This window comes from Acomys russatus, chromosome 4, assembly GCF_903995435.1.
Source record: "Acomys russatus chromosome 4, mAcoRus1.1, whole genome shotgun sequence".
NCBI lineage: Eukaryota > Metazoa > Chordata > Mammalia > Rodentia > Muridae > Acomys > Acomys russatus.
This window is the reverse complement of record NC_067140.1, coordinates 4753289-4778556: the sequence shown is the minus strand read 5'-3', so window position 1 is coordinate 4778556 and position 25268 is coordinate 4753289. Positions and strand designations below refer to the sequence as shown.

General features: G+C 40.3%; 1 protein-coding gene and 1 pseudogene across 8 annotated transcripts in view; both read left to right on the top strand.

Moving 5' to 3' along the window:
• The window catches only part of Ncoa6 (nuclear receptor coactivator 6), an 86938-nt gene that overhangs the window by 22414 nt on the left and 39256 nt on the right, over positions 1 to 25268 (top strand). For all 8 annotated transcript variants that reach the window (XM_051143580.1, XM_051143579.1, XM_051143584.1 and 5 more), the window contains 4 exons: positions 7033 to 7134; positions 9378 to 9657; positions 13454 to 13609; positions 18522 to 18644. In XM_051143580.1, coding sequence (XP_050999537.1) covers positions 9423 to 9657; positions 13454 to 13609; positions 18522 to 18644 — 514 coding nt within the window. In that variant the 5' untranslated portion in view covers positions 7033 to 7134; positions 9378 to 9422. The remainder of the gene's footprint in view (positions 1 to 7032; positions 7135 to 9377; positions 9658 to 13453; positions 13610 to 18521; positions 18645 to 25268) is intronic.
• On the top strand, positions 22136 to 24102 carry LOC127188304 (60S ribosomal protein L8-like; annotated as a pseudogene).

Sequence of the window (25268 nt, the reverse complement as noted above, 5' to 3'; positions counted from 1 at the left end):
ATTATCTGACCCTTTCTGATGCTCTTGGAATTCCCAACAAGCTGCCAAATAGATCTCAGAAGGTCTAGTACCTGTAGCCATTTTTTAAAAAGATTTATTTATTTTATTTATTGCATATGAGTGCTTTATCTGCAGAAGAGGGTATCAGATTACATTATAGATGGTTGTGAGTCACCATGTGGTTACTGGGAATTGAACTCAGGACCTCTGGAAGAGCAGGCGTTGCTCTTAACCACTGAGCCATCTCTCCAGCCCAACCTGTAGCCATTTTTGTCACCCACTTCTCTGTCGTCACTATGCAGCTGCATCATTAGACAGACAAGCTCAGTGGGTTCCTTAAACTTGTCTTTACAATGGGATTTTTGAATTTTGATCATAGCCTGTGTCAATTTTTAGACATAGTAATTGGTTCAAATTGTTGATCTTTTTATTTTATATATAAACACATGCATGTGTAATTTCCATGCCTACATACACCTCCCCACCCCCACTGTTTGCTTTGCTTTTGCTGTAGTGCTGAGGTTTGAACTCAAGGCCTTGCTCAGGCTAAGAGAACACTCTCCGCCCTGAGGGTTGCTTTTTTGTTGGTGATAACGATTGCAGATGGGGGTCTTTCTTTTTTATTGTCCTGTCCCCCTAGTGTGTATGTGTGTGTATGTATGTATGTGTGTGTGTACATACATAAGATATATATATCTTAGAATTCCCAACAACAAGCTGCCTTATAGATGTCAAAAGTTGTAGTGTCTGTAGCTATAGTTTTGTTACCTACTTCTCTGTGTCATCACCAATCAGCTTCATTATTATGCAGAGATACAAACTATCTCAGTGAAGTGTGTGTGCATGTGTGCATGTGTGTGTGTGTGTGTGTGTGTGTGATTGTTGTTGTTATATTATTAAAGACAGAGTCTCTCAAATGTAGCCTTCTGGCCTTGAATTCACAGAGATCCACTGCCTTTGCCTCCTGTGCTGGGATTAAAGATGTGTGCCACCATGCCTAGCTATTTGTTCATTTTTGATCAGTCTTTACAGGCCTTTAGACTTGGAGTCATTAGAAAAACCTTTCCTTCTTGAAAGTTATATTTTTCTGTGCTTCTATAATATTAAAATGTAGAATTTCATTTATTGTATTTGAAGTTTTAGGCCTGTTTGTAGTTACCTTGTGTAGTGAGAGAAATCTAATTTTTTTATTCTTCTAGATGGCTACCTTTTCCTAATATCATAAAAGGAAATTATTTTTCTTCACCATTATGAGATAGTAAAACTCCAAAATTCTGTTAATCTCTCACCTACTTATATAATTTTCATGGTGGTCTTAACTATTGAGAATACAATGTGTGGGCGCTGTATACCCACGTAGAAGGCAGAGCGCAGAACCACTCTCCCCTGGAGGCCAGAGAGGACTTTGGCTGTCCTGCTCTGGCACTCTCCACCTTAGTCATTTGAGAAAAGCTCTCTTAGAACCTGGAGCCACAGTGCTATAGCTACAGTGCACACAAGGCCATGCCTAGCTTTTTATATGGGTGCTAAGAGTTTGGAGTCCAATTCCCATGCTTGCACAGCAACCACTCTCACCCCCCGAGCCATCTCCACAGCCCCTAGTAACACAGTTTAGTCTGATAAGGCTTAATCCTAATTCCTTTCTATAATCTGATTTTTCAGAGTTTTCCTATAAATTTTTGAGTCAGGTTGTCTTATTAAATTATAAATTAGGAGCTGTACACTCTGGGAGGCTGAGGCAAGCCAATATCTGTGAGTTTGAGGCCAGCCTGGTCAACAAAGCAAGTCCAGGACAACCAAGGTTACACAACAGAAACCCTGTCTCAAAAAAAGAAAATTATAAATTAGGACAAATTGACACATAATAATCTTTAACCACAAAGGTATCATTTTATCCATGCCTTTAAATTTTTTTTGTCCTTCATTAAGAATTTAAGAAAGACTTTTATGTATATGAATCCTTTGTTGTATGTACGTATGCATCTGCTTTGACCGTGTGTGAATAAGAGGCCTTCAGATCCCCTGGAGCTAGAGTTATGGCTGCTGCAAGCCACTCTGAGTGCTTGGACCGAACCTGGTCCTCGGAAGAAGCAATGAGGCTTAGGTTTTCTTTTTATATTTTGACCTTTTTTTTTTTTAGTTCATTCTTAAAGATTTTAACTTTGTTGTTACTATTTTAAAAAAGAGATCTTAGTCCAGTGAGTGATCCCAGCACTTGGAAGGCAGAGGCAGGTGGATCACTGTGAGTTTGAGGCCAGCCTGGTCTACAGTGGGAGTCCAGGACAGTCAAGGCTACACAGAGAGACCCTGTCTCAAAAAAACCCAAAAAGAGAGATCTTTCTCTACCTTTGATGAATACATGGGTAATACATGCTATGTTTTTTGTATATTAATTTTGCCTTGTGCTGCTTTGCTAAACTTTCTTATCTGTCTTTTGTTTGTTTGGCTTTCAAGAATACAAGTGTGTTGCCTTCTTTAGTTTTACATTCTTTCTGTGCTCTCTGATAGACCCCCAGCCTCCTCCATGAAGCAGACCTCTGACTTGTAGTTATTGGTGTGTATGCATGTACTGTTTCACATGTGCACGCACTCTGCTGCTGAGTTACAGAAAGCTGTGTGTGCGCGCACGCGTGTGTGTGTGTGTGTGTGCGCATGCATGCGTGTGTGTGTGTGTGTGTGTGTGTGTGTGTATGTGTGTGTGTGTATCAAGAATGAATGGTTAAGTCATCCAGGTGAGGTGGCATACAATCAAGTTGTGCTGGAGGCTTAGGCTACAGATCAAGACTTCAAGGCCAGCGTGAGCTACACATTCTAGCCCAGCCTAGGCCAGTACGGTGGAACACACCTTTAATCCCAGCACTCAGGTGGCAGAAGCAGGTGGATCTGCTCATTTGAGGCCAGGTTGTGGTGTACCTAATGAGTTCCAGGCCAGCCAGGGCCACATAGTGAGACTTTGTCTCTAAATAAATAAATTGCTATCCTATAGTATCTGCTCCCTCCTCCAAAAACAAAAAACAAACAAATAAAAACAAAAGCAGAGGTCAAAGGAAATCACTTAGTGGCAAAATAAAATGCATGTATAAAACCCTGGGTTCAGTGCCCAGTATTGGAGACAGGGTGTGTTACACCAATGGAGATGATCACACAACATTCCCCTCAACAGATACTGAGTTTGTTTTGAATTCTAACAACAAACTCACTTAATCATGATGCATTATTATTCTTTTAAAGTACTGCCACAGTCTATGTAAAATTTGACTTAGATCTTACACATTGGTGTAAGACCAAACAATATAAAAAATTATCTATAGCTACATATTGTGTTGGTTTTGAGTATTTATATTTACTTCATAAAATAGAGGGACTGACAAAATCACTCATTTAGTAAAAGTACTTGCTACCCAGTCTGATTGCCTGCATTCAGTCACCAGAGCCTGCGGGAAACCGAGTCTCTGAAGCTGCCCTCCCGTCTCCATGTGAGCTGTGGCATGAGTATGGCCACACACACGCAAAACAGCACACGCAGTTTAAAGGTTTTCATGCATGCATGTGCACGCGGAAGCAACTTCAGGCCAGAAGACTTCTGTGTTCTTTGAATAACTGGTTTTTTTTTTAAGTTTGTATGTGGTACTTTGGGGTGAGAAGGACCTTGCAGGTCATCATGGTAGGGAAACAAACTGTCAAGAGGTGTGAATGAAAAATTGGTTCAGATAGACTTCATCAATCTGGATGAAGACTTCTGGGGAGTCTGGTGGTAGGTGGCTTATTCCATTTTAAAGACAGTATAATTTGGAAAAAAATTTCCTTTCATAATATAATTTCTGGTACCCAAGGAAGCATAATTACATTGAAACTCAACTCAAATCACATGTCATTTTTTGAAAGAAGATGGTTTCTAGAGACAGGTTACCTGCACTAGCTTGACTAGGAGGGGTCTGGTCTCGTCTCCATCATACAGATAGCATAGAGCATTTGGGCTGTTAGCCACCTCTGGTCCTGGCTGTGGGAGCTTAGAAGAGCCTCTGGCTATGCAGATGATGTAAGGGTCATTTAGACTACTAGGTATCTCTGTCCTGGTTGTGGGAGTTTGGGGAGCCCCTAGCTATAAGGGTCATTTAGGTTACTATCTACCTCTGGTCCTGGTTGTAGGATCTTGATATGGCCCAACAGGTAATGTTGACCATAGGCTTAATCACTTCCAACTCCCAGCCTTCTGGATGTAAGAACAAGTTTTACATCTTTCTCATTGGAAAGCCAATGTGTGCTTAGCATCCTAGTTTCCAAGGAGATCTTTGGGCATAAGGACCTTCTTGCTATGCTTCCAACATAAAAATAGTTATATTGTAACTTGTCATGGTGGCACATGCCTTTAATCTTAGTGCTTGGGAGGCAGAGGCAGGCGGATCTCTGAGTTTGAGGGCAGCCAAGGCTACACAGAGAAACCTGTCTCAAACAAAATAAAGGGCTGGAGAGATGGCTCAGAGCTTAAGAGCACTGCTGCTCTTCCAAAGGTCCTGAGTTCAATTCCCAGCAATCACATGATGGCTTACAACCATCTAGAATGAGATCTGGTGCCCTCTTCTGGCGGCAGCTGTTACCTGTTGGCAGAGCACTGTATAAAAGTAAAATCCTTTTTAAAAGTATATTAGCAATCCTTTGAATTTTCTGTGTTGCTCTGTCATGATGTTTGTTGTTTTTCTTCCTTTTTTCTTCTTTTTTTTGGGGGGGGGGCATTAGTTTTTCTCTGTGTTAGCCCTGGCTATCCTAGAACTCCATCTGTAGACTAGGCTAGCCTCAAGTCATGTACCTCTACTGCCTGGTTTATTGTTTTCCTTCTTTACTTTATTCTTTTAAAAGATTTATTAATTTATGCAGCATTCTGCCCACCAGAAGAGGGCACCATATTTCATTATAGATTGTTATGAGCCACCATGTGGTTGCTGGGAATTGAACTCAGAACCTCTGGAGGAGCAGACAGCGCGCTCTTAACCTTTGAACCATCTCTCCAGCCCCTTCTTTACTTTCTTAAATTAACTAGTTATTTAACTGTTAAAAAAAAATTCTCCCGGTATAAAGGTGTTGGGGAAAGGCATGAGTACGCATGCTATAATCACCACACATGAAAAGCTGAGACAGGGAAATTGCTGAGAATTCAAGGTCAGACTTGGTTGTAGAGTGACAACCTGCCTTACATTTTTTTTTAATTATTTACCTGTCTGCTTTTGTTTTCTTGGAATTTTGTTTTACTTACTTGAGATAGTATCTCATGTAATACAGACTCCAGACTCTCTTGATTCAAGGTTGGCCTTGAACTCCTGATCCTCCTGCCTTGAGTGTTCCCTTCCCTCCTAAGTGCTGAGATTACCAGCTTGAGCCACTGGGCCTGGCCTTCTCTTAGTTGTTTAAGTAAGGATCTTGATATATAGCCCAGAATGGCCTTTAATTGTGCTCTTCTTTCTTCTGCCTCCTAAGGGCTGATTGCATGTATATCCCATAAATGATTTTCTGTTTTCTAATTGAGTTCTGTTTAATTGATGTATTCATTTTGCTCCCTTTTAGTTCATTAGTTCATTCTAATAACTTTTTCCCTAACTTTGAGTCAGCTGTTTAAGTTATTTATTTACCCCTCCCCCACACTTCATGTAGATATTTTGTGGCTATGAATTTTCTCCCTCATTAATTTGCCTGTATTCTTGGGTTACTATGTGTTGTATACATTTATAGTTTTCTAGAAATTTTGCATTTCTGCTTGGTATTTTTGCTTATTCTGAGTCTGTAGGTTTTGCTGTTCCTGTGAGGTAGGAAGATCTCTCTTGGTTTTATTATGAGTCATTTTAGTGCATTGTTTCTTAGAGTATTGAGTATTCTATTGTTGCGTTAGATATCTTGAGAGTTTTCCTTATGGCCTAACTTTAAAAGTATGATTTTCTTGGATTAAAAAGGTAATTAAGCAGTAGTTTTGTTGTTGTTGTTGCTTATTAACTACAGGTACATATCCAGCTAAAATTTTGAGATTATAAAATCAATATTGAGCCAGCAAGATGGTTTCTGAGGGTAAGGGCGCTTGGCCACCAAGCCTGAAGACCTAAGTTCAACTCCCAGAATGGTAGAAGAGAAAAGCTGATTCTCGCAAATTATCTTCTCACTTCTGCACAGTGTGACTCATGTATGCTTGTGTGCACACACTAAATAGATGTTTCAAAGATTGTAGTCAGTATGTGGCAATAACAAAATTATAATACCAAGTTAAAGATGTTCTAGTCTGATGCTATCTTGTTAAGATAGGATATTTTTTTCTGAAGCATGCCAAAATAATAAATTTTTCACGTATAACTTGTATGTTTGCTATAAAGAATGCTTTAGAATTTAAACTAAAATGTTGATTAAAACTACAAGATACTGTGAATAAAATAGAGAAAATATACTTCATGGGGTTTAAAAATAAATTTGAAATTCTGTTAGAAGATGATAGTCTTGTATTTAATGTGAATAGAAAATATTCTATGGAGCTGGACAGATGTTCAGCTGTTAAGAGTTGGCTGCTTTTTCAGAGGACTTGGGTTGGTTCCCAGCACTGACATGGCAGCTCACAACCCTCTGTAACTCCAGTTCCAAGGACCCAACACCCTCTTCTGGCCTCCCCAGGCACCAGGCACACATGTGATGCTCATGTACACATGCATGCAAGCCACCCATGCATACAAATAAACAAAATTTTAAACACTTTTAAAAGAAAAACATTTATCCCCAAATAGCTATGGCAGGTTTAGGGATCTGGAAAGGGATGGGAAGCCAGCCTTTCTAGTTCCGTGGTTCTTATATAAAGCTGGTTTGGGTGCCTGAGATTTGCTTCTACATTCTACATGGGCCATGTTCTAAGATTGCTAACAAAAAACTGATTTAATAACCTCTAGAGTTTCCATATTGACTTTACCTTACAGTATTTGTATTTTTTATTTAATTTCTTTATAATACTCTGGTTTTACTATTTTTCTCACTTTTTTTTTTTTTTCTTTCTTTCTTTCCTAAAAGAATTCTGATTTGGCTGCTACTTTGATATACAAGCCCTAAGGATGCCACCTTATTTGGACTTAGAGGATGACCTGGATAAGTGATAAAAATCAAGACATTTTGGTGAGTGAAATTTTATGTAAGAGTTTTGTTTTTAAGTCCACCTTGTTAAATTTTTACTTTATTTTAAATTTCATTGTTTTATATGTACTGCGTATTATAAAGATAAGTTATATTTGGGGGGAGCTTTTTCCAGTCACCCAGTCTAGCTCCCAAATAAATCACACAGAGACTTATTTATTAATAAGCTTTAGGCTCAATAACTGGACAGATATCATTTACTCTAGCCCTCTATGCTAGTCCTACAGATGGTTGAAAGCCTCCATGTAGGTTCTGGGAATTGAACTTGGGCTCGGGTCAGTGCTTAACTGCTGAGCCAGCTCTCCTCTGGTTTATTTCCTAGCATATTGTCAGTATATAGAGAACCTACCGGTTTGTTTTTGTTGGCATGTGTGGTTTGGGATGTCCATGGAATCCAGAGGAGGGTATCATCTATCCCAGGCCTCTGCAGGAGCACCTGACTGCTGAGCCACCTCTCCAGCTCTACATCTTATTTCTGTTTGTATGTGTATGTGCCACCCGGGGTTAGAGAGGTCAGGACGTAACATACAAGAGGTGCTCTCCCTTTCCTCCATGAAATGTCTGGGCATTTAGGTAATCAGGCCTGGCTGCAAGTGCCTTTACTCTCTGAGCCATCTCTCTCACCAGCCCTCACTGTATGTCAGCTTTTTTTTTTTTTTAAAGATTATATCCTCTTCATTCAATTTTGGTAATTCATGTATTGAGAAAAGTACCCATTTCTTCTAGAGTTTACAACTTACAGGAAGTTTTCATAATATTCCCTAATGATCCTCTGAATTTCACTGCTTTTCCTGTTTAGTGTCTGTCAGTATGTACATACGTACATACATAATCTTTTTTGAGACCAAGCCTCTTGTATCCCAGGCTGGTCTTAAACTCCCTTTTAGCCAGATAGACCTTGGACTTATGAGATCCTCCTGCTTCTACTTTCCGTGTGCTGGCATTACAGGTGTGCATCACCGTGCCTGGTCTGTGTGACGCTAGAGACCCAATCTAGACCTTTGTGCATGTCAGACGAGGACTCTATCAACTGAGGTGCATCTCCAGCCTTCTAATTTTCTTAATTCATTATCTATTTATTTTGGTTATCTTATCAAAGAGCTAACTCTTAGTTTCATTAATCTTTTATATTTTTGTTTTACTCCATTTCATTAACACCTATCCTAGTATTTATTTTGTCTTTTCTTTTTTGAGAAAAAAAAGTTTAAACATTTATTTATTTATTTATTTATTGTTTGTGTGAATGGGCTTGACGGGTGTGTGTGTGTGTGTGTGTGTGTGTGTGTGTGTGTGTGTGAGAACCATTTGCAGTTTGATTCTCTTCTTCCACCATGTCAATCTCAGAGATCAAACTCATCATCAAGCTTGGTAGAAATCACAACTACCTGCTAAGTCATCTCACCAGCCCTCTTATTTTTTTTTGAGACAGTCCTAGTTTCACAGGCTTAGAAGCAATGCATTTACTGCTTAACCATCTCACCCAGTCTGTGTTATGGTTTTCCACATACTAATTTTGGCTTGGCTTATTCTTGTTTTACTAAGACCATGACATACATCATTAGGTTATTTTTCTTTCTTTCTTTTTTCTTTTCAAGACAGGGTTTCTCTGTGTAGCCCTGGCTGTCCTGGACTCACTTTGTAGACCAGGCTGGCCTCGAACTCACAGAGATCTGCCTGCTTCTGCCTCCCGAGTGCTGGGATTAAAGGCGCCACCACTGCCTGGCTAGGTTATTTTTCTTTCAGTGAAAGAAAATGGCTTTGAAATGGTTGCTAAATAAATAAGCTTTTTAGGCAGTTTTGAGTCTTTGTCTTTTCTGCTAAGCAGCAGCATTTTTAGCTTTAAAAATCTTTATTCATTTTATTTACTTCTAATGTTTATTAAGAGTTTTTAATGTAGCTGGACAGTAAGTATAGTTATTTTATAAGAGATTTTCTTAATGCTGTTGTTTGAGACAAGATTCTGGCTCTGCAGCCCATGGTGGGCTCAAACTTGTGACCTTCCTGCTGAGACTGCACATGTGGACTCAGCTTGTATGTTTCTGTGACCTTTCATATATTTCTCTCAATATTCTAATCTTACCCAAAAAAGCATCATATAGTATTATGAAAGGAAATTTTATGTAGTAAATGAGTTAGATCTTTTTCAGAAGTACAGATGATGGTATGTTGAAATATTGAGTATATAATGACACGCTGTAATAGTCTCCATCCTCTTCTTTTTGAAGGTTTTCTTGCTGTTTACTTTGCACATACTTCTGGAATAACACACCATGGCTTTAGATGACCTTCCAAACTTCGAAGACATCTACACTTCCTTGTGTTCATCAACAATGAGCGACTCAGAGATGGAGTTTGACTCTGGACTAGAAGATGATGACACAAAAAGTGATAGTATTTTGGAAGATTCCACAATTTTTGTAGCCTTCAAAGGAAATATAGATGACAAAGACTTCAAATGGAAACTGGATACAATATTAAAGAATGTGCCCAACTTATTACACATGGGTAATTGCTTTAATTTTGGCTTCCTTCTTGTTGCTGTTTTGAATTGTTTGCCCTTTCCTTTCATGGTTATGTCAGTTCTACAAGATTGAAACGCTGATTTTAAGTGCAAATGTAGAATTTAAAGAGTTGCCCCTTCCATATTAGCATGTCTGTTGTTGTCATGATCTTTTTTATTTTAAGGAGTTAATTAATTAATTAGGTATGTATGTATGTATGTATGTATGTATGTATGTATGTATGTATGTATTTCGTGACTGGGTTTCTCTGCGCAGCCCCGGCTGTCCAGGAACTCACTTCATAGTCCAAGCATCCCTCCAACTCAGAGACCCACCTGCCTCTGCCTCCTGAGTGCTGGAATGAAAGATGTGTGCCCCACTGCTGATCTATTTTCTTTACTTTTTAGTTTGTGTTTTAGAAAGAAGTCAGGTTTTACTGCTCGACACTGAGGTTATAGCCTTTATTACGTTTTTATTGCCTGTGGGGTGGGTATGTGCCATAGTGCATATGTCCTTCCACCATGTAGGAACCAAGGATCACATTCATGTTATCAGACTTAGTGGTAGGTAGCTTTACCCACTAAGCCATCGCACTAACCCAGATTGTATTTTTGATTCAAAAACATTTTGATGGATATTCTCAGGTATGACAGAAATTTTAAAGCCCTTCGTTTTCTCCCTAAAGCAGTAATGAGCCCAGGCTGCCTTTGACATAGTTGCCAGCCCACAGCCCTGATGCTAGGACTACAAGTGCAGGCTGCCTTGCTTAGCTTTAAAACTTGCTAGTGGAGTGTAACTGTGTTGCCATTACACAGTGTTCAGCTACATGACATTAAAGCTATATAACACTTCTGACTTGTGTGGAACATTTAAAGTTTCCCGTAATCATCAGCTTGGGAAGAAACTTTAGTTCCCATCCTGTGGAACCAGGACCCAAAGGTTTTCAGTGTTTGGAGACATGTCTCCAAATGCCATGGAAAAGCAATAAGCTTAAGACTTGGAATAGATTCTGATGCCTTCTCAGATTTCACCCGGTAGCCACAGGTTTCTGGACAGATCACTTAGCCTTTCTTTGGGCCTCAGTTTCCTTACCTATAAGAAAATTTTTACTAAACGTTGTCTAACCATTTTAAAATCTTGTGAGTATATTAATCCCATCCCTTAGCAAGTACTGTGTTTTGGTTGTTTTACATTACAGCAAGTGAATTCTGTATTAGTCTTTAGTATCAAATAGTTTAAGAGCTGGAAGGGGCTTCAGTGGAAGGAACTCTCTTATTAGATGTCTGCATTTTGAGAAAACATACGCCTGTATGTGTTGATTCTTGATTTTTAACTCTATTTTATTTGGAGTATTGAAGCCTCTACCTCCCTTCCATCAACCCCTTTACCCTGGGTATGAGAAAGAATGTTAGTGAGGAGAGGGGGTGCAGGCCCCTTTACTTCTCCCAACTGTTTAGGGTCAATTGGGTTCTTTTGGGAAATACCAGTCTCATCAACAGCAGACGCAGCAAGCAGCCTACTCCGAACCACTGCGTTGAAACCTTTCTCTCTGTTGAAAACTTTCTCTCTGTCTGCCACACCAGAAACCGGTCTCTGGTTTCTCCAGACTGCTACACGCCACCTCCATATGCCACACCTTCTCTCTCTGCTCTTTCAGGCTGTTCCCAGCTGGCAAAGACCATGCTTTGAAACTGAGACAATTACCAGCTGTGGACAAACTAAAGCCCAAACTAAAACCCCACACTTGGAATTAAAACAAAAACATATTTACATAACATAACTGAGTTTACAAAGAAACCAAAGATTCCATTACATATATAGCCTTTTTTTTTCTTTTTTTTTTTTTTTATTAATTTATTCTTGTTACCTCTCAATGTTTTTTTTTTCTTTTTCTTTTCTTTTTTTGAGACCGGCTTTCTCTGTGTAGCCTTGGCTATCCTAGACCAGGCTGGCCTTGAACTCACAGCAATCCACCTGCCTCTGCCTCCCTTAGTGCTACATGGCCATTTTATTAATATTTAAAAGATGTAATTTTAGCAGTAGTGCATGACTTTAATTTCAGCAGTCAGGAGGCACAGGCAAGTGGATCTCTGAGTTTGAGGTTAGCTTGGTCTACAGAGTGAGTTCTAGGACAGCCAAGACTATACAGAGAAGCCATGTTTCAAAAGAAATGAGGGAGGGAGGGAGGAAGGGAGAGAGAGTATGTTGAATAAAGAGTATAAATTGTTTAGTTGATCTGGGTTAATAACATTTATCTGGAGTTGCCAGATAACTTTTATTTACTTCCTTGTCCGTAAAATGTAATTATAAGCAATATTACTACCTCAGTTAACTTTTTAATTCTTTAATTGTAAAATACATACAGTGGAATTTGCCATCTTCGCCATTTTTATATATGGCTCAATGACACTTATACAATTATATTATTATGCAACAATCACTAGCAGCCATTTCTTATAAAATTAAAATCTGTACCTATTACATGATAACATCTCATTGCCTCCCTATTCCAGCCCTTAATAAGTACCATTATACTTTTTATGGTTTTTTTAATTTAAAAAATTAGATTTATTTATGTGTATGGGTATTTTGTCTGCATGTATGTAAGTGCACCATATGCATGCATTGCCATGGAGGCCAGAAGAGGGCATCATATCTGCTGGAACCAGAGCTACAGCCAGTTGTGAATTCCATGTGCGTGTTGGGAACTGAACCTCAATCCTCTGGAAAAGCAGCCAATTCTCTAACTCTCCAGCCCCCTTTCTTTGACTATATCTATGTCATATAACCAGAATCATGTATTTTTATGCCTCATTTCATTTAGCATAGTATTCTCAGTGTTTGTCCATGTTGTAGCACATGATAGGATTTCCTTCCCATTTCAGGCCAAATATTCTACAGAATACCTGTTGCTGGGCACTTGGATTACTTCCATGTCTTAGCTGTTATGAGTGATGCTGCTGCAAACGTGGACACGCCCTTCCACATCTTGCTATGCCACAGCTTCTCACTGTTTAGTTCTCTCAGGAGACTGCGCCATTTGTGTGTTCCCGTCATTAGTGCACTGGGCTCCCAATTTTCCTGTGTCATTGCCAACATTTGCTATATTCTACTTTTATAATAGCCATCTTAATGTGATATGGTATCTAGCCACATGAGAATGCTTTTTAGTGCAAGTCCAGTGTAAAGTAAAGGTACACACCTTTAATCCTAGCAATCTGGAGGCTGAGGCAGGTTGATCTCTGTGAGTTCAAGGCCAGCTTGATTTGCATACAGAGTGAATTCCAGAACAGCCACGGCTACACAGACAACCAGTATCTCAGGAAAAAACAAAAACAAAAGTCCAGTGTTTGTATTTTTTTCTTTTGTTGCCTGTCCCTTTGCTGCTCTATCCAAGAAACCACTGCCAAATCCAAAGTGGTAAAGACTTGTCATACATTTTCTTCTAAGAGTTTTAGGTCTGTATTTAAGCGTTTGTTCCATTTTTGGTTACTTTTTGTATGTGATGTCAGGTATAACTTCAGTCCTTCGCTTGTGGACACACACTTTCCCCAGAATAAGTTAGCTTTTATATATTCTTAAGAATATGTCCAGGAGTTTATGTCAGTTTTAGATTGCAGAGTGCCAAATGTTTTTCTGTCCTAAAGGAAGCTGACTTGCCAAATGCATGTTTTCTCCCTCAGTTTGTTGGACTTTAGTGGACTCTTACTTAAAATAGGAATTTTTGTTTTGTTTTTTAGTTGCACATCCTCTAGTGCCTACAAAATTGATAATGTTATTTTCTTTCCTTCATGACTAAGAATCCAGCAAGCTAAAGGTACAGAAAGTGGAGCCCTGGAACAGCGTGAGGGTCACATTCAACATCCCCCGGGAAGCGGCGGAGCGGCTACGAATCCTGGCTCAGAGCAACAACCAACAGCTTCGGGACCTGGGGATTCTCTCCGTCCAGATCGAAGGTGCATTGCTCTGCCGTGTGCCCATCTGTGCTGGACACAGTTAGGGTTGTGCCCCGCACATACTGACACGGCCGTGCCCACTCCTCTGCTCTTATGTGTGAGACTCTGCAGCAGCGGTGTGTCCTGTGCTTCATGTTGCAGAACCATAGAATAGAGAGAGGGTTGAGGGTGTTGCCCTTGCACGCTGCTGGCCTTCAGTCTCAGACTTGGAGTTTTACTCATACCCTGCCAGGAAGTGACTTGTCTTTTGAAGCATAATCTCATTTTAATTGGCTTCCCTTTGTAACTTTGCTATTTCCTTTATTCATCTAGCAGATTAGGGAGTCCTAAACAGTCTTTTGTTAAGTATTTATTGCTGGAGTGACCCTCTAAATGTAAAAATATGCTCAGTCTAATGCATACATAACATCCAGCTAAGCTTAAAGCTCTTGTGATGCTTGCTGCTGCCTCACAGAATGTAGGCCAAATTCTCCACATGACCTCATGGCTTGCACAGTCTGAAGTCTTAGGCTAGTTAATTTCCCTCCCCAGCTCTCTGTTTTCTGGGTTCTTTAGTTTTCATTGGTACTTTTTTTTTTTCCCTCACATACATTTATTAATGCCACTTTGTAAATGGTAGTTTGGCAAGTATACTGTGATGTTCCGTGTCCATTTAACACAGTTTGCTTAGGCTTAGCTGACGTGATTCATTTTGAGTGGACTCAGGGAGCGGTTAATGATGGCCATGGGCAGGTGCAGGCCAGGTGCATGCCTGACTTTATAAAGGATGAGGGTCATTAACTCTTTTCCTACCCTAATTTCCTGGTAAACCTGGGTATAATAGGGTTTCATGGGGACCCAGGCATTCTTAGAAAGCTTAGAAGCAGACCAAGGCCGCAGGCCACACAAGATTCTACAACAGACTGGGAAAGGTCACTTTTATTTGGTTCTTTGAACACACAGTTGTCCCTTCTACCACACATCTTTTGCAGCCGCCTTCTGTGTGTGGAGTACTGCCATATCAGTCCATTCTTCAAGGTCGTCCTTTCAGCCCTAAGTCTCTGCTGACTCAGACTCTTGCTGTGCTGTAAGAAAAGTCCCTTTCATGCAGAGCATTCATCTCACACCTCCCTTAGAGCGGCTATCTGGTTACTGTTTATCCCTCCATGCTCTGTGAATAAGTGCTAGGAGGAAGGGGATCAGTCTGGTCCATGTTAGTCTCTTTAGAAAAATGTTGTGGGAAAGCAAGAGGAGGATATAATAGCTTTACCACCTGGTATATAATTACAAATAAAATACGCTCCTTGCTGTTATGTACTCAGATGAGCCCATGGTCTTAATAAGGACAACTCTATGGTGTGAATTAAATTTTTTTGTTTTTGGTTTTGTTTGTTTGTTTGTTTGTTTTTGAGATAGGATTTCTCTGTGTAGCCTTGGCTGTCCTGGACTCACTTTGTAGTTGTAGTTGAGGCTGACCTCAGACTCAGAGATCCACCTGCCTCTGCCTCCTGAGTGCATACGCTACCATACCAGGCTGATGTGAATCACATTTATAGTTGATATAAACATCAACTATGGGCAAATATGCAATAATTTCTCCTTTTTAAAAATATTTTATATGTATATTGTGTGTGTGTGTGTGTGTGTGTGTGTGTGTGTAGGGGTAAGAAGATAACCTAGAGAAGCCGATTATTTTGCTTTACCATGTAGGTCCTGGAGCTCAAATTCAAGTCATTAGGCTTGGAAGCAAATGCCTTTACTCTCTGAGCTGTCTCACTAGCCCTACCTTATGTTTTGGGACAAAGCCTTTTACTTGGACCTAAGACTTGCCAATTAGGCCAGCTTGGCTGGCCATTGAACTCAGGTGATCCTCCTGTCTCTTCCTCCTCTGTGTTAGGATTACAGTTGTGGTTCATGTACCACTCCAGGCTTTTTGAAATGGGTACTAAGAATCAAATTTGGGTCCTGAGCAATCACTTTATACTTTACCAACTAAGCTATCTCCTTAGTCTCTTGCCAGTGGAGAATTTTTAAACAAGGAGTGACATTACTTGATGTCATTTCAAGAACTCTTGTACTTGGGAAGCAGAGTGAAGAGGCTGAGGCAGGAGGACTGCACAAATTTAAAGCCAGCATAGGCTACAGAGTAAGACCCTGTCTTTAAATAAGTATGTAAAGACACCTCCTACCCAAAAAGGGGCAAAAAAAGCTTCTGCTCAAAGTTTCTTAGCACATTTAGTCTGTTGCTAGCTCCTTCCCAGCGGTAAAACCTCCACAACCCATACTCTCTTAGGCTTTCACTCTTAGTTCCTAAAAGCAAGTCAGAGTATTTGACAGCCTCTAGTGATTGCTCCTTTATTGGTAGGATGTTGTTCCCTGTGTCTAGCCAGTCTGTCCTCTGATTAAGCTTTACCCAGAAAGCTCAGTGACAGGACAGAAGAAAGAATCTCCTTATTTGCTCCTACTTTATCTTCAAACTGGAAACCAGGGTCCTACGTTATGAGAGGAGTTGAGCATATAGCCCTTCAGCTCCACCGTGACAGGCCAGCTACATTCTAACTGTCCACAAAGTGGAAGTGTCTTTTTTGGAAGGTACTATGGTAGTCAAAATTGTGAATATGGGCAAGAAGCACTCTGAAACATGTTTCAGAAGTTGTTTTTCCTTCTTTTTTCTTTTTTCAAGACAAGGTCTCTCTGTGTAGCCCTGGCTGCCCTAGAACTAGCTCTGTAGACCAGGCTCTCCTCAAACTCACAGAGATCCACCAGCTCTGCCTCCTGAGTGCTGGGATTAAAGGTGTGCGCCATCGTATCCGGCTTCTTAGAATCTGTTTAATGAAATAATCCTAGTGATATTACCTACTGGATAAAACAAATGAGATAAAATTTTAAGATGGCTCAGGAGTTAAGAACACTTGCTGCTCTTGCAGAAGACCTGGGTTCAGTTTCCAGCATCCACATAGTGGCTCACAACTCTAGTTCCAGGAGACCCAGGACCCTCTTCGGCCTTCTTTGGGTACTGTACACATGTGGTACACCGACATATCTGGAGGCAAAAGTCTTACATAAAATAAATCTTGTAAGAAAAAGTACAGAAGATGTAATGCACCAGTATGGCACGTGCTTACCATGTACGAGGTCCTGGATCCAATTCTCAACATGGCCCATTAACAACCTGTTTAAAGGATGGGAGCCCACCATAGAGGTGCTCTGAAAGACTCCGCCCAGTGGGGGATCAAAGCAGATGCTGAGACTCACAGCCAAGCTTTGAGGTGGATTGTAGGGAGTCTTAGGAAAGAGTTGGGGGATAGAAGGACCTGGAGGGGACAGGAGCTTCACAAGGAGACCAACGGAGCCAACAAATCCAGGCAGAGGAGGGTGCTCCAGAGACTGATGCACCAACCAAGGACCGTGCATATGAGGACCTGGATTCCCTGCTCAGATGCAGTTGATAGGCAGCACAGTCTCCTTTGAGTCCCATAATATGGGGAGTAAGGACTATTTCTGACATAGACTGTGGTGCATGGGGCAGCCTTGCCAGGCCACAGAGGAAGAGGACACAGGCAGTCCAGATGAGACTTGATAGGCTGGGGTCAGATGATGGGGAGGAGGACTTCCCCTATCTGAGGCCTAGTAGGGGGAGAGGGGCTGAGGAAAGGAGGGTGGGGCCTGGAGGAGATAAGGGAGGAGGCTACAATTAGGATGTAAAATGAACAAATTAAAGATTAAAGAAAACCTGCAGAGCCGGGTGTGGTGGCGCACGCCTTTAATCCCAGCACTCGGGAGGCAGAGGCAGGCGGATTGCTGTGAGTTCGAGGCCAGCCTGGTCTACACCCAAGGCTACACAGAGAAACCCTGTCTCGAAAAACCAAAACTAAACCAAACCAAAACAAAACAAAAACCAAAAAACCAAACCTGCTGAAATGCTGTTCTTGAGTTTCAGAGGCAGTGAGAAGAGACTTCTTTACTTTTCATCATATGGCATCGCCGCCAGAGACCTGTAGGGATCTTTGTGTTGCTTGGTGTTTTGCTTTTTGTTTGAGATAGGATCTTGTGTAGCCATAGGCCTCCAACACCTTATGTAGCCGAGTACAACCTTGACCTTCTAATCTTCCCCCCACCTCTAAGGTGCTGGCACGACAGGCATGTTCTAGCACACTAGGTCTGTGCCGTGCAGAGAATAGAACCCAGTGCTTTGTGCATGCTAGGCAAGGCTCTGCCAATTGGCTTATATTTGTGACACCTGGAAACTTTTTTTATAATGCAGATATTGAAAGAATATTCACAAGCCTACAGTCAAATATAACAGTATCCCCATACTTCCCTGCCTTTTTTCCCATATTAAACTTTATATCTCTTATCTTCTGATTATGAACTCCCAGAAAGAAATCAGGAATTTTGAGTTTCTGACAGTTTTTTCCTGTCCCCTTCTATCTCTCTATCCTGTGTCTGCCCACACACAATTTATGGGCCAGTTGAAAATAAATGTTCAAAGCCAAGTGCACTGGCTCATGCCTGTAATCCGAGCACTGGGGGAGTGAGAGGCAGTCAAATCTCTGTGAGTTCAAGGGCAGGTTGGTCTACAGAGGGAGTCCAGGACCCTGTCACAAAAAAAAGAAACATTGAGACTTTGAAGTTCTCTGACACTAAGCAACTTTATTAATGATTGTGAGACCTGATTATGATCTCCCTGTGCTTGCTCAGATGGAGCAAACTACATAGGCTAGGATTTCAATCTCATGTATTCAGAAAGCCAGACTGAGCTATATAATGAGGGATTAGGGTTAGGGTTGGAATACTGAGTTATTCCTTTTTGTAGTGGTAAACTTAGTATAATTCTTCAAAACAGAAAACTAATTCTTATGTAACTGCCTGTAAACTAAATCTGCATCTTACCCTGGCTATTTCCATTTTATAACTTTACTGTCATTTTCAGGGGAAGGTGCTATCAACCTGGCTTTGGGTCAAAACCGAAGCCAAGATGTGAGAATGAATGGACCCATGGCATCCGGAAATTCTGTTAGGATGGAGGCAGGATTTCCTATGGCAAGTGGTCCAGGTGAGTCGTCCTAGTTATTTGTGTGACATTTTATCAGTTTCTTTTTAGGGGCTTGAATTCTTAAGGTATGAGTCTTGCCATATAGATGGGGTGTTTTGCAAACTCATTTTTATTTACTCAGAAAAAGGAGACATGAGTTATTCTCAAGAAGGTTACATTAACAGTCTGTACGGTCTTTGGCCTAAAATTGGATGAACACTAAGTTATAAGTAAACATTTATTAAGTGCCTAGTACATGATAAAACCTCTGCTAAGTGTTAGAAAGTAAGACATTTTCCACTCTCAAAATAATTAGTAGGGAATGTGGCTTTCCATTTTGTACTTTCTCTGAGCCTATGGATCTTTAAGCAGAGTTCTTATGTCTTATGTGCAATCTTCATGTACGTGGGACGATGTGTTTTTATGTATTTTGACGTGAGGGAGTTAGCTGGAAGTGGTGGACATGCCTGTGCTAGCTCATCACATAAGATGCTAGGGCAGGATGGTCACATGTCTCAGAGTGGGAGGGAAGAATTTAGAAGAGGTACAAGTAGTAGTTTACTTCCTTTTCTAGTAATCCAGACTTTCTCCGTAATACTATGATTCATGCAACATTAGAGTTGAGTCGGCTTTTACTTTTAGAGCTGGGAAGTTGTGGGATTCATGGAAAGGAAGCCATTTGTCCCAGGCCAAGTAGAAATAGGTTTATATTCCACATGTCCTCACTCTCAGATCTGTGGTTTTTTTTTTTTTTTTTCATTGCACTAGTGGCACTGAAACCTTAGAAGCTTAAGGAGTCTTTATTCAAGTAAAACAGAAAGGCACAGCTGCTATGGTTGAAGAGGAGTAGGAGCCTGAGACTGTACACAATCTATTGCTCCATCCCTGGTGACCATGAAAAGCACAGCAGGAGGGGCTGTAAGGATGGCTCAGAAGTTAAGAGCACTTGTTGCTCTTGTAGAGGTACTGGGTTTGGTTTCCAGAAACCACATGGCGGCTCACAATCATGTATAACTGCAGTTTCAGGGCATTTGATGCCCTCTTCTGACCTCCACAGGCACCAGGCACACACTTGGTTCATAGACACACCCACAGGCACCAGGCACACACTTGGTTCATAGACACACCCACAGGCAAAGCATGCATACACATAAAGTAGAGGGACTTCATTCATAAACTGCTGTTCTGAACTGTAAGCAAGAACTTGGCATAGTTAGGCATAGTGGTGCATGCTTTTAATCCCACTTAGGAGGTGAAGGCAAGGGGATCTCTGTGAGTTCGAAACATAGTGAGTTTCAGGACAGCCAGGGCTGTGTAGAGAGATCCTATCTGAAAATACCAAAACTAAAAACCCAAAGGATTTGGCATAGAATTTAAATTAGGTTTTTATATTGCCCATGCATTTTCTGTTTACCTCAAGTTATTTACCCTATTTCAAGCAAATATATTATGTATTTTTATTTCCCTGAAATATAGTGAATATATTCATCTTTATCTTTAAAAATGAGATGATAAGGTCTGCAATCTTCAGAGCTCATGCTTAATAAGCAAGCATTTCATAACTTTCTCACACATGCTCTGTACTGTCAACTACATTCATAGCCCTCAAGATCTGTTTTATGACTCTGTCACAGTCTATTCGGTTGGACTGATATGAAGTGCCATATAAGAAATCATAGGTGGTAACATTGCCACTGCTGAAAGAGTGAAAGTCAGGAGACCCTAGCTACCTTACGTGTCGTTAGTGATGAAATGAATAGATGTGATTTGAAAGCCAGGAAATCTGGGTTCTGATCTCAACTTGTGCTCACTAGCATTAATATTTTCTGGTCATAGGTGACCATAAATATCTTAAATTATATCCTAGAAACAATGTTAGAGAGCTCATCAAGTCTTGAAATGTTAAGACACTCATTAAGCTGATGCCAGCAGACTAATTGCAACATCTCGTGTCTGGCCAGCATTATGGTGCTATAAGTTCATCACCACAAAAACCTTGAAACATTAGGTTGAAATTAGATTAAATTGGTATTTAATGGAAGACACTAATTGTGATCAGTTACAACACAAATACTAGGGCCGATCAATAAGCTGTGACTTGTAGTCACCTGTGACATTTTAAACTTTCAGGTATGTCTATACACCAGCTACATTTTAAGATTCCTTTTCTCATTTGTCTATGGAGCCTTAAGGGATGCAAATGAAATTTCATAGCAGGTTAAACTAAGTGGAGAAATCTTCCTAGGGAAAGAAACCTTCCCTTTCCTCTGAAACAATATTAAGTAACTTTTTAGAATTATTTATCAAGAGTATCTTAACTTATCACTTAATCTCAGCACTACTTTCTTCTCTTAGCATTGACAATAGAAAGCAACTAAATCTAAATCTAGAGCATATTTTTTCATGTCTTTAGAGAATCCTAAGATTTGTGGGGTTACCATAGTAATCATTAATCAAAGGTTTTCATTCTTGGCTGCTGGTGTTTGGGGCCAGTGATTCTTTGCTGTGAGTAGCTATCTTGTACATTGGAGAATATTTAGTAGCATCCTGGACTTTTTTTACCCACCAGTTGTACCACAGATGTACCACTCTACATCTCTTCAATTTGTGTCCATTAAAGGTATCTTTGTATATGACCCAATTTCCCCTAGATACTATCTGCAGTGAGAACCACAGATCTAGTTCAAATTCCTATGTAGTACCAGAAATGCATGCTAGCATGTTACTACCGAACATGTAGTCAGTGTGCACTGGAAAATTTCTGGGAATAAGAAGCTCATTGTGAGGCCAGGCAGTAGTTACACACACCCTTCATCAGGAGGCAGAGGCAGGAGGATCTCTGAGTTCGAAGCCAGTTTGGTCTACAGAGTGAGTCCAGGACAGCCAAGGCTACACAGAGAAACCCTGTCTCAAAAAAAAAAAAAAAAAAAAAAGAAAAAAAAAGAAAAAGAAAAAGAAAAAAGAAAAGAAAAGAAAGAAAGAAATTCAGAAACTCACGTGATCCAAGTCATGAGAGTGCTCTTGTTTTTGGTGGGTTTGTTTTTAGTAAGGTCTTCACTGTACAGCTCTCACTAGCCTGGAACTTGCTGTGCAGATAAGGCTAACTTGTTGCTATCCTCCTGCTCTTTTTTTTTAATCTGAGTGGTGAGGTTTCAAGTGTGTACCACCATAATTCATGGTTCGTGGATGCTCCTTCTAATTTTGAAAATGTGATGGGATTCTACAAAAGTAGATCTGGTTTCAACATGTAACAGTTTATCTGGTTATCTTCTCCAACTAGAAAACTCCTGAAAGTTTCAATGTGTAGCTGAGATTTTAAATACCAAAAGAACTTTTCAGAGAAAAATCCAAGTTAAAAATGAAAATGTGAGTAGTGATAAACAGCTGGTATTGAGGCACAAGACTTTGCAATCCCAGCAGTCAAGACCATGTCAAGACCAGTCTGAACTACATAGCAAGACCATGTCTTTGATGAGTGGAAAAAGGAGGAAGGAAGAAAACATAAAAACATCATGGAGAGTCTGAAGAGTCAAGTGATTTGGGTTGCCAGGAAGGCTACATGAAGAATGGGGGGGAAAAAAATCCCTCATGAAGCCAGACTTCACAGTGAAAGGTAGATTCTAAAAATGTTAGTTACTTTGACAGAGGGAGATACATGGGTATCTGCCTTTCTTTCCCTGTGCTCTCTTTGGAGGCTGGTGGTTTGAGGGTTTTCTTCTCTGACCATCTGCATGTTGAACATATAAAATGACCTGGAACAGCTTAACCTGTCATTAACATTAGGTGGTTCTAGACTAATGAAACCACTGATGCTCTGGAGGACCACATTCTCAACCCAGGCCATTATGGACTGTCAGTTAAAACTTACTCTAAAAAACAAAATTGTACTAAATTAGTGAATTTTAGTGTTAAACTTCCATTTTTTTCAGCATTTTAGGTAATAGAGATATCAGTGTGCTTAAGATTATGAAAAAACAGGAAAAAAGATATTAACAGAATATAAGTATTTGGAGGGATAGAAGAACTTGTACAAATTTAAAGGCATCAAATAAATAATTTATTTAGCAAATTAGCAATATGTGGACTTTAAGGAGAATTTGAAGAAGTCATGCAGAATACAAGAGAGAGAAATAGTAGACATATGAAAGTGGTCAAGAGACTTGAAGGATAAAATGAGAAGGTTTAGGCCAGGCGGTGGTGGCGCATGCCTTTAATCCCAGCACTCAGGGAGGCAGAGGCAGGCGCATCGCTGTATGTTTAAGGCCAGCCTGGTCTACAAAGCAAGTCCAGGATACACAGTCCTGGGCTGCACAGTGAAACCCTGTCTCAAAAAACAAACAAACAAACAAACACAAAACAAAACAAAAACAAATTAAGAAACCAAGGAACAATGTTAAAGAATAGCTGGAAAATTTCAGAGCTGATTTTTTTTGTCCCCAAAATAACACAACTTCCATATCAAAAACTCAGAAATGGTGAGCATCACAAATAAATCCACATCTAAACCATATTGTTAACGTACAGAAATGGAAAACAGAATTGTTAAAGGCACTCCCTAACCCCCACCCCGCAAGAGCCATTCACAACTCATTTCTCAACTGGGCCATTGGAATCCAGAAACCTTAGAACAGCATTTCCAAAATGCTAAGGAAAGAATTAGGAGCCTAAGTTTTAAACCTAGTTGTGCTGCCAAAGGAACAGTAGAAGTTTTCCAAGACTTAAGAGGAGTGACTAGCTGTGCTTCCCAGCTGACCTGCTGCTCTGGCCTCGTGGTAGAGGCAGAAGAAAGGTGCTGGGTGCTGTGCCTTGCACCTGTGTGCGTGGACTGTGCTAAGTGGCAAGGCTATATTAAAGAGATCATAAAGGCCATTCATTCATTACCTTGCCTGCAACACTCCCTTTCTTAATGTGATCCTTTGTGTTCCCTACTGATTTAAGAAGTGGACGAAGCGGTTCATCACTTCAGAGAGAATCCACACTGGACAGTTTGTGTCATGCAGCAAGAAGGTCCTGCTCAATATTTGCAATGGTTGTCTATGGGCAGCATGCCTGAGGGTACTATTGTGTGTTTCCTAGAAGGCAGAGGCAAGCTGGCATGAGCCTCTGAGAACTATGCTACAATCATCTCCCACAACCCAGAAACTAAGAAGACCCGAGTAAAGCTGCCTTCAGGATCCAAAAAGGTCATTTTCCAGGCCAAGAAAGCTGTTGGTGTGATGGCCAGTAAGGGTAGAACTGACAAACCTATCTTAAAGGCAGGCAGTGCATACCACAAGTAAAAGGCAAGAGGAACTGCTGGCCACGGGCACAGGGTGTGGCCATAAAGCTGTGGAGTGTCCTTTTGGAGGTTGTAACTACCAGCACATTGCCAAACCCTCCATTATCCAAAAAGATGCCCCTTGATGGGCACAAAGTGGGTCTCATTGCTTCCCACTGGACTGGCTGACATGGAACCAAAACTGTACAGAAAGAAAACTAGAATTCATGGGCCCAATAAAGTTTGGTTTTTTGGCCAAAAAAAAAAAAAAAAAAAGAAAAAGACATTTACTATTAATAGACCTTTGCTAATTGGACTACTCAAAGATGCATTTCAGGAAGTAGAAAGTTGAACCTAAGATGGAAGAAATGAAGTCTAAGAAGGAATGGGCGAGCTAAGGATTGTTAAACAGAGGTAAACCTACATAAGACTTAGTAAGTAACAATGACAATCAGATATTGTAGTTACATTCTAGGTCAGGTTTGCCTGTTGACACTTTAAAGATGTCAGTAAAATAATAGAATGTACAACTTTAAGCAAGTAATAGAATGATAGAAAGGAAAGGTGTGATAAAAAAATCCAGTAAAGTTTAGGAAAAATAAGACAGTATAGCATAGGGAGAAAAAGAATAATGTTAATATAAGTGATAGAGTGAATGATACGTCAGACTGTGTCAGTAGCTGGCAGTAAAAGTAAGTGGATTGTGAACACTAATAACATAGAAGTGATTACTTAAAGTAATATTCTCAGATTTAGCTCTGTACTGTTTGTGAGAACTGTATAAAATATAAGGACTCATAAGGTTCAAAGATAAAAAGATTAAGGCCGAGTGTGTCGGTTGCACGCCTTTAATCGCAGCACTCAGGAGGCAGAGGCAGGCGGATCTCTGTGAATTCAAGGCCAGCCTGGTCTACAAAGAGAGTCCAGGACAGCTAAGGCTACACAGAGAAACCCTGTCTCAGAATAATAATAATAATAATAATAATAACAACAACAACAACAAGCAGCAGCAGCAGCATCCAGGTAAGTAGTAACCAAGAAAAAGTATAATTTTTTTTTTTAAAATCAGACAAGACAGATATTAAAATGAAAAGGATAAAACTGGGCATGGTGGTACATGCCTTTAAACCTAGCACTGGGGAGGCTAGGACAGGTGAGTCTTCCTGAGTTTGAGGTTAGCTTGGCCTACAAAGCATGTTCCAGGACATCAAGGGAATTTAGTAAGACCCTGTCTCTCAAAAAAAAAAAAAAAAAGACAAGAAAACAAACAAACAAAAAAAGACTATAATATGGTCATGTTGGCATCTGCCTGTAATTCTAACCACTTAGTATCTGCTTGGGAGGGTCTCAAGCACAAGCCTAGTGACTGCACACCAAACTAAAGGCCT